At 40.0% G+C, this 9,631-nt stretch overlaps 1 protein-coding gene across 7 annotated transcripts in view; it reads right to left on the bottom strand.

Moving 5' to 3' along the window:
- Positions 1-6,862: 6,862 nt before the first annotated feature.
- TDRD3 (tudor domain containing 3) overlaps positions 6,863-9,631 on the bottom strand; it is a 182,497-nt gene continuing 179,728 nt past the window's right edge. For 5 of the 7 annotated variants that reach the window (XR_014820057.1, XM_013980575.3, XM_005668459.4 and 2 more), the window contains one exon: positions 6,863-7,085. Coding sequence is in view for 2 of the 7 variants with exons in the window: in XM_013980575.3 (XP_013836029.2) it covers positions 7,055-7,085 (31 nt within the window). In the remaining 5 variants the exon portion in view is untranslated. Of the gene's footprint in view, positions 7,169-9,631 lie in introns of all 7 variants that reach the window. The other 2 variants (XM_084982464.1, XM_084982462.1) reach the window with 2 other exon arrangements.

Raw genomic sequence — 9,631 nt, 5'->3', positions numbered from 1 at the left:
GAGGCTAAATATTTTCAGACAATGACAGTTATGTCTGTCACAATACTGTCATCACAACCCAATGAAGAGTAAAAAGTTATAATATGGCTTTTCATTGAATGCAGTAATGTCCAGTATTATTTCATGGGTTAGATAAAGAGCAAGAAAACATGCACTTTTTTAAAAAGCAGCTTTATTGAGGTATGACTGGCAAATAGAAATCCCTCTTCCCTTCCTTTCATTCCTCCCCTTTCCTCTCCCTCTCAGGAGCACGGTCTAGCCTCTTTCACTCAGCATAATTATTCTGATATTCATTCCTGTTGTTGCATGAACTATTGATCAGTTCATTCCTTTTTATTGCTGAGTGGTATATACTACGACTTGTTTATATTTCCACATATTAAGGACATTTGGGTTGTTTAATTTGGGAAAGATACTATGAACACTTATGTACAAGTCAAAGTATTTATGCTTTCATTTATCTTGGGTAAATAACTAGGAGTGGAATGACTGGGTCATATGATAGGTATATGTTTAACTTTTTAAGAATCTGCCAAACTGTTTTCCAAGCAGTATATCATTCTCACTAGCAGTGTATGAGAGTTCTAACTCCTCCATATCTTTGCCAACCCTTGGGGTGGTGGGTTTTTTCAATTTTGGATATATATTACCTCATTATGGTTTTAATTTGCATTTCCTTAATGATTAATGATTCTGACCATCTTTTCATGTGGTTATTGGCCATCTGTACATCTTTTTTGGTAAACGGTCTGTTTGAATCATTTGCCCATTTTTCAATTGTATTGTTTTCTTACTGAGTTTTGAGAATTCTTTGTATATGATGCACACAAGTTCTTTATCAGATATATAATTTTCAAACATTTTTTCCAAATCTGTGGCTTGTCTTTTCATTCTCTTAACAGTGTCTTTGAGGAGCAGAAGTTCTTAATTTGATTAAGTACTATTTATTTGTCCTTTTATGGATTACCTTTTTTTGGGCAACAACCATGGAATGCAAAATTTTCTGGGAAGGGATCCAACCTGCATCAGAGCAGTGACCTGAGCCACAGCAGTGACAATACCAGATCCTTAACTGTTTGTCCACCAGGGAACTCCAATGGATCACATTTTTTATGTTATACCTAAGAGCTCTGTCTAAACACAAGGTCACAGACATGTCCCATGTTTTCTCCCAGATCTTTTTTAGTTTTATGTATTAGACTTAGGTCAATGAGCCATTGCTATGGGTATTCTGCACTGCAAAGTCTAGCAACCCTGTCTTCTCTAACTCCTTCCTCCATCTCTCAACTCAGAGACTGACAGGCACTGCCTAGGTTCCTCTTCCTTTCACCAGGGCCTTACAACCTTCTCCAGGCAGTAAGATGAAGCAATTCTAAGGCTTTCCAATTGCTTCCCATCTCTCAAGAGTCATCATACCTTGTTGCCTATGTTCAATGTCTTGAGTTCCAATGTCTCATATACTTAATCCAGTTCTTTATGTGTTTCAGACTGGAAGGTAAAGCCACCCCCTGTTGCTCTCTCCTGACACAAGCAGAAATCCTGTGAATTCTTGAACTTTAACAAACCTGCCTTTCCTTAGTGATGAAAGGACAAGAGTATGCCACCTAAAGTTGGACTATGTAGCCACATTCCTCTTTGTTCTTTTTCTGTATACTTTAAAGCATTTAATGGTCCGTGATAATTATGGATATTTCTGTACCCCTCAAACAAGATGATGTAAAAATAGGAATCAAAAAAATAAGTTCTGTCTACTCTTTCATGAGGCTAATTTTCCTTACTATTGCTGTCTTACATTTATTATTTTTCAAAAAGTTTTCTAGACCCTGCAAATTGGGCAGCTAGTCTCTGAAAGCCTTTCATAAATTTCATTGAGGTTGGTCCCTGCAGTCTCTGAATTGTGTAATTATATTCCTTCAGTTAAGATCATCCCAATGCAAAACTAAATATGCCATCATAATTCTCTCAAGTTATAATGTTTTCCACCTTGGGTTATGTAATATGCACCTGACAATACGAGCAAGCAATGTCTTGATTTTTTTGTTGTTGTTTTTTTTTAATGGCCAAACCTGCAACATATGGAAGATCCCTGGCCAGGGACTGAACCTGAGCTATAGCTGCAACCTATGCCACAGCTGGGACAATGCCAGATTGTTAACCCGCTGTGCCAGGCCAGGGATCGGAACCTATACCTCCTCAATAACCTGAGCTGATGCAGTCAGATTCTTAACCCACTGTACCACAGTGGGAACCCCACATCTCGATTTTTTTTTTTTTTTTGAGGCTGCGGGTGGACATTCCCAGGCTAGGGGTCAAATCGGAGCTGTAGCCGCTGGCCTAGGGCACAGCCACATCAACACGGGATTTGAGCCGCGTCTGCAACCTACACCACGGCTCACCACAGTGCCAGATCCTTAACCCACTGAGTGAGGCCAGGGATTGAATCCACAACCTCATGGCTCCTAGTCGGATCTGTTTCCGCTATGCCATGACAGGAACTCCGACATCTTGATATTTTTAACCTACATGGACAGTCTAAACACAGTCATAAGACTGACTTTGTATTATCTGGAAAGAAGACAGATGGGAAAATTAACAAGGAAAAAAAAACCTTCATCATGTGCCAGAAAAACCCATGCTACTGCTCAGAACCCACCCTCAGATTGATCATTCAGGAAAAATCTTAGAAGCTCTAATACGAGGGTTTCTACATCCTCGGTGGGGGTGAGAGTCCTCCATCATGGAGATGAACTTCCCTCTTGGAGAATGGGAGCCAAAAGTGTTTTTTCCACCTGTATGTATTTCCCTAAGAGCTCATTCCTTCATTTGATGTTCTTATTAATTTATTTTGGCCACACCCATGGTATGCGTAAGTTCCTGGGCCAGGGATGGAACCTGAGCCATAGAGGCAGCCCAAGCTGCTGCAGTGACAATGCTGCTCCTTAACATGCTGTGCCACAAGGGAACTCCTTACTGTTTTTATTTACAGCATTTCACCTTAAGAATTTTTTTTGACACTGAGAAAACACATAAAATACGACTGCCACATATTACACTACTTATTTGGTTACCTAGGTGATAAAGCTAGGACAATAGTGAAGCTTCTGCTAACACAAAATCTAGTTTCTTGTAGTATTTCCCATCTTAGTAAATGAGAATACCATCCTCATTGGAGATGGAAGAGGAGATAGAGTGAATGACATTCTCACACAGTTTTTACTTTTGAAAAACAGCATAAAATATTTAGCTACTTCAGATGGGGACTAGAGACAGGTCCTACTAAATGTTCTCCAAGCCACACACTGACATCCTAACTTGCTCACATAAGGGCCAGGATCTTCTACGTTCCTTCTTGCAGGTAATGGGTTTAGCCACAAAGCATTAGTTAAGAGTCATTAAGAAAGGCCCATGGGAGATGTAACTATATAAAAATGAGAGGAGTTCCCACTGTGGCTGAATGGTAACAAATCCAACTAGTATCCATGAGGATGTGGGTTCGATCTTTGGCCCCATTCAGTGGGTTAAGGATCTGACATTGCTGGGAGTTGTGGTGTAGTCAGAGACATGGTTCGGATCTGGCATTGCCACAGTCACAACTTGGATCTGGCATTGCTGTGGCTGTGGCATAGGCCAGCATCTGCGGCTATGATTTGACCCTTAGACTGAGAACTTTCATATGCCATGGATGTGGCCCTAAAAAGATAATACAAATAAAATAAGATAAAACATAAAAAAATAGAGAATTTCATGAGGCTGGGGTGGGGGTGGGGAGTGTTGCCATTATGGCTTAAGCCTGGAGGGGCTAATAAATTACAAACTCTTTATATAGTGACAAAGACAGTCACCCCATAGTCTTAGTCCTATGAAACTAGAAGTAAAAAAAATGAAAGTGTGTGTATGTGTGTGTGTTATGCATCTGTAAAGAGTGAATGACATTCTGAGAGAGAAGAAAGATGGCAGGAAGGAGAAAGACGAGGGAGGGAAGGAATCCTTTGGCTAAAATAATTGACAAAATTTACTACTTTGCTTTGAAGGAGTGTGCCTTAGGAATTCTCATAGAGCCTGTTAACTCTTAGTTTTCTTCATCTATTAGGCTCCAGTTGTTTCTATAGTATCTTAATTAGTGAAAGGGGTATGGGTGGGTTCCCACTGCTACACACCTTTCAGGTCAGGTCTACTTTGAAAAAGTGCTAAAAGTTTGGAGACAATCCCACTGCTTCCCTGTATCTTGAGGACTTTCTTCAACAAAACAAATGTCCATGGCCCAGAAATGAAAAATGGTTTTTTTTTTTTTTTTTTTTGCTATTTCTTTGGGCCGCTCCCGCGGCATATGGAGGTTCCCAGGCTAGGGGTCGAATCGGAGCTGCAGCCGCTGGCCTACGCCAGAGCCACAGCAACGCGGGATCCGAGCCACGTCTGCAACCTACACCACAGCTCACGGCAACGCTGGATCGTTAACCCACTGAGCAAGGGCAGGGACCGAACCCGCAACCTCATGGTTCCTAGTCGGATTCATTAACCACTGCGCCACGATGGGAACTCCTGAAAAATGTTTTTAAAACCATTTTGAAAAATAAAAGAGAAGGTAAAATATTAAAACTAAATTTTGGTAATTTTTAGAAGTTTAACAAACATAAACTCAAAGAAATATACTTAAGAAATGAAGTTTATAATAAAGAAATAAAGTAATGTGAAAAGGATAATATGCCAACAAACTAACTGATAAGAGGAACTAAATCTTGAGCTTCATGAAATTCGAGATCATGCTGGTCTTGTTTACAGCACAGTGCCTAGAACACAGTACTCAGTAATTTTTTTTTTTGTCTTTCCAGGGCCACACCCACATGACATATGGAGGTTCCCAGGTTAGGGGTCTAATTGGAGCTGTAGCCGCCGCAGCCACTCCGGATCCAAGCCATGTCTGTGACCTACACCACAGCTCATGGCAATGCCTATCCTTAACCCACCGAGCAAGGCCAGGGATAGAACCTGCAACCTCATGGTTCCTAGTTGGATTTGTTAACCACTGAGTCAAAATGGGAACTCCACTCAGTAAATATTTACTAAATTTTTTTTGAACTATAATTAAAACCATTTTTTTTGAAAGGCAAAAAGGTAATAACTTGAGCTGAGAATATTGACATGGACAGCCAAAGAAAAAGTAAGGTTTGAAACAGGAGGAAGAGAGGAAAGGAAGGAAAGAAAGGGGTGGAGGAGAGAGAGGAAGAGGCCACGGGGCAGGAGGGTGGGGGGAAGAGACAGATCTGCCATTAGAACTAGGAGGAAAAAAACAAAAATAAATGTTGTATTTCATGGCAATGACAAACTGTAAAACAAATCTAAGGGGCTTTAACATGACAGATATAACCACAGCACAAACAAAAAACTAAAAACAAAGAGTAAGAGGGAAGAAAGTCCTAGAGTTGTGAAGATTACAAAGATAATGAATGGAAAATGCTTACCACCATGCTGACACTTACGAAAACCTCAGCAAACAGTAACAATTGTTCTTTATCACATATTCCACCCCCATCTCCATATCCAGGCCTGTAGATACTCTTAATAACAGAAAGTCACTGATGTACTGAGCCAAGGATATCTTGCTGTGTCAGAAATGGGACTCCCACCTTCAATGCCCCAGCGATAATCAGTAGGGCAAACAGACTGGTCTCACCTGCTATCCAATATAAACTTTTCTTGACATCGACAGGTCAAATCACATATATCACATATCACCACAAAGAACTATTCCTAAGGATTGTTATCATGATAACCACCACCAGCAGCAGTGCCATCTATTGAGAGTGTATCCTAGGCTTAGCACGGTACTAGGTACTACTGTCCCCATCTATCAAACAAGAAAGTGCAGAGAACCAGTACTTTAAGCTACTCTCAGACCACAGTGTGTAGTCTTCTGCCTCTTCCCTTATTAGTCAGCTGTCAAAGTCATCAAAAGTTACCATGGTCCCTCTTCTGGTTTTCAACTTAGGATAAACATTAGAATTACTTGGAGATCTTTTTGAAAAAACCAGTGCTCAAGCCACCCACTCCTTGTTCACAATGATGCACTGCAATGTTAAAAAACAAAAATCCCCACATTGTCAGTTATGTTTTTCTCACTTGTACTCTTTTACTTTTTAAGATACTATAGAAGCAATGGTGGGCTAATAAATAAACAATACTTAAGAGTTAGTGGCCCCTGAGAAAATGCCTGAGGCCCTTTCCTGTAAAGCAAAGTACTAAATTTTGTCAATTATTTTGACCAGAGAATTCTATTTTCCTCTCCCTCCCTTCCTCACTCCTTTCTTTTCAACTATTCAGTTCTGACTTCATAGGACTGAGACTATGAGACTATTATCTTTGTACTATTAAATGAAGAGTCTGTGGTTCAGATACACTGGTTTCTCTGTAATGGATGTTCTGGTTGCTTCTCCACCTCTCCTCCTCCTTCTGGCAAGCATTCTGACTTTCAGATACATGTTCTCTGCCTCAAATCAAACATGGTTCCAGGAAAGCAGACCAACCCCACCTGGATCAGGCCTAATCTAATCCACAGACCCTTGCTAAAGCTTCTGGTTCATAAGCTGAAAAGTAGTACATTAATAGAGTACTCAAAACAACACATCCAAAGTTTTGAATATTTTTGCTGTTATATTAAGCAATGTTATCATACTAAGAACTGCTATTTGGCCTCAGGTAGTTTGGCAAAAAATATGGCAAGCTAAATACAGTTAATTCTGTCATTACAGGGGAGGCTTTGATATGCTATAATTGTCATTCTATAGAAGGCAATTCGTATGGGGTTAATACCAGATGAACATGAAAAATAACATTCAGCAAATAAAATATACAGCAAAACAATGTATTTAACAGTGCATTGATTTTATTGATGGCAGAAGAAAAAATTCTTTCTTTCACTTGTAAAAGGTACTTGCTTTATTTAACTTCGTATTTTTTTCCCATTCTTTGTGTGGGTTGAATTTTTTCCCTTAAAATCTGCCTTTGAGTTCTCCAAATGAAAGTAGAAGGTCTATCAACAGGTTTTAATCAGGATGTTTCAGTCAACAGCTCCTTTCTTCACAGAGACTCTATTTAAAAAGAGAGGAAGAAAGTGAAATTGGATCTCCAAATTGACCTTTCCATATTCAAGATATACTCTGTTGAAACGTACCTGTAAATGTGAAGTGTTTGTATAAATATCAATAGGTCACAAGTAGAAAAATAACTCACTGCTAATTTATAAACAATTTCTATAAATCAGTATGTAAACAAAAAGCAAAATCTTCTGAAACAATTTTTTCTTCTAGAATCTTAAAGAACATCTCTGTCACTGTTAGTCCCTCTATTGCTAGCATGTTGACTTCAGGAATTTGGATTGAGTAGAGACTGAGAGAGGATGACCTAAAAAAGATGCCATCTACGAAGGAAGCACCATCCTACACATCATTTCCCCTTTGAACACACTGGTTTAGTCTCACAGGTAATTTACTTGAGTCTGTTGCCTCCCCCTGCCTACTTCCCACCTTCATCAGATACCACTCCAGTTGAAACACTCTGGGTGGTGACAAGAGAAAAGGCCGAGAAGTGGTGAGAGAAGACTCATTTGCTCCAGTCCTGTTTCAGTTTCGTGCTGGGCAAGGATGGGTGGAGTTCCCAAGGCTACATTCAAACAGCTCAGAAGTCTTCTCAAGTAAACAGTCTCCTGCTTAGAAAATAAAGAGCTTTGGGTACTATTATCCTCATATGATGTCTATCCTGCTGGCATCATGGGGTCCTGTAACATCTACCTTTATAGTGATCACTTCCCTGATTCATCAAGTTTGAAAAATTTTGCAAAAACATGCTGGTCCAGACTGTCCAAAAAGGTGGGGGGTGGGGTAGGGAGGCATTTAAAATTACATCTTTTACTAGATGAAAATGCTGCTAAAACCTGAACTTTGGAAAATAAAGTCATGATATTTATATAATCACCTATGCTTAGCTATTGGTTTCAAGGTTTTTGTCAACATGTGAAACTGTAAAGACTATTCTTTCATCAAACAAATATGAAACTAGAAGTGAAATTAAAAGTAAGTCCACTTATGTAGTCACTTTACACACTGAGACTTAACCTCCATTGCACTAAGAAGCATCCTGCTGATGTGTCTTACAAAGTCTTTCTATACAGGTTTGCCATTTCTCTCTTTTCACAGCAGAATATGAAGCTCTAACCAAAGCTTCTACTGGACCAGTGCAGCAAGTTTCTTTGATTCTTTCTGATGCTATAATCCATCCTACATCCAACGGCAGTGCTTCATAAGCTTAACTGTGATCATATCATTCTTTTTTTTTTTTTTTCCCGGCCATACTCGCAGCACATGGAAGTTCTTGGGTGAGGAATCTAATCTGAGCTTCTAAGACCTATGCCACAGCTGCGGCAGTGCCAGATCCTTAACCCACTGTGCTAAGCAGGAGATCAAATCCGTGCCTCAACAGCAACCTGAGCCTCCACAAAGACAATGTCAGATCCCTAACCCATGGCACCACAGTGGGAACTCCAATCATATCATTCTTATGCAGAAGTTTATGATAGCACCGAACAGATCGAAGTCAAACTATTAATATGTCTAAAGCCATACCCTTCTGTCACCACCAATAAATTTTTTTGTTTTTTGTTTTTTTGCCATTTCTTGAGCTGCTCCCGTGACATATGGAGGTTCCCAGCCTGGGGGTCAAATTGGAGCTGTAGCCACTGGCCTACGCCAGAGCCACAGCAACTCGGGATCCAATTCGCGTCTGCAACCTACACCACAGCTCACAGCAACGCCGGATCCTTAACCCACTGAGCAAGGCCAGGGATCAAACTGCAACCTCATGGTTCCTAGTCGGATTCGTTAACCACTGAGCCACGATGGGAACGCCAATAAATATTTTTAAGGCCCATTGTTTTGGTTCACATACTCTATTATAGCCACTGAAAGCTTTCTGCTGTGACTCTGCTTCTTCCCCTCTTAAAGCCTTCCTCAACTTTTAGATTATATTCAGAAGACTCTACCTTCCGCTGAAAAATGAAGCTTAGAATTCGTATCTAATAGAACGTGCACATGTATGTGTAACTGGATCACCATGCTGTATAGTAGAAAAAAATTGCATTGGGGAAATAACTATTAGAAATAATAATTAAAAACCTCAAAAAAAGGAATTCATATCTAAAATAGTAAGTCAACTATGCTTCAATTAAAAAAAATCACCTCTAAACACTGTATCTACTAACTATATCTAATTCCTAGGACTTTAATCATGTCAGAAACCTCTTGAAATGCACATAGTTTTGGTCAGTTTCACTGATTAAAGAACTATGCATATTTTCTCTATCCCTATCTGCTCTTATTTTTAAGTCCAGAAACTAGAGTTTGAGGCCCTCTCTCCTCTCAGGGCTTGAATCTGACTTGCCTTCTCTTCTCAGACCAGGGCCTATTTCCACACTGCCCCTGAAACTTCCTCCTCTCACTGAGTCCTAACTCCAAAGTACCTTCTGCTTTTGCTAATCACTGATGTTGTCTTTAGTACCCAGCCTCAAGCAGAATTCAATTCCCTTTCCACCTTTGGGGAAGTATATGAGTGTAGTGCCCTGGTGGGGGGGAGTTGGAGGCTT

This window comes from Sus scrofa, chromosome 11 (genome assembly GCF_054392235.1).
Source record: "Sus scrofa isolate SSC_HxYL_T2T_F1_AM1 chromosome 11, Sscrofa_HxYL_maternal_Yorkshire_Landrace_v2.0, whole genome shotgun sequence".
NCBI classification, from domain to species: Eukaryota; Metazoa; Chordata; class Mammalia; order Artiodactyla; family Suidae; genus Sus; species Sus scrofa.
Note: the sequence above shows the minus strand (reverse complement) of the source record. Positions and strands in the feature narration are given on the sequence as shown.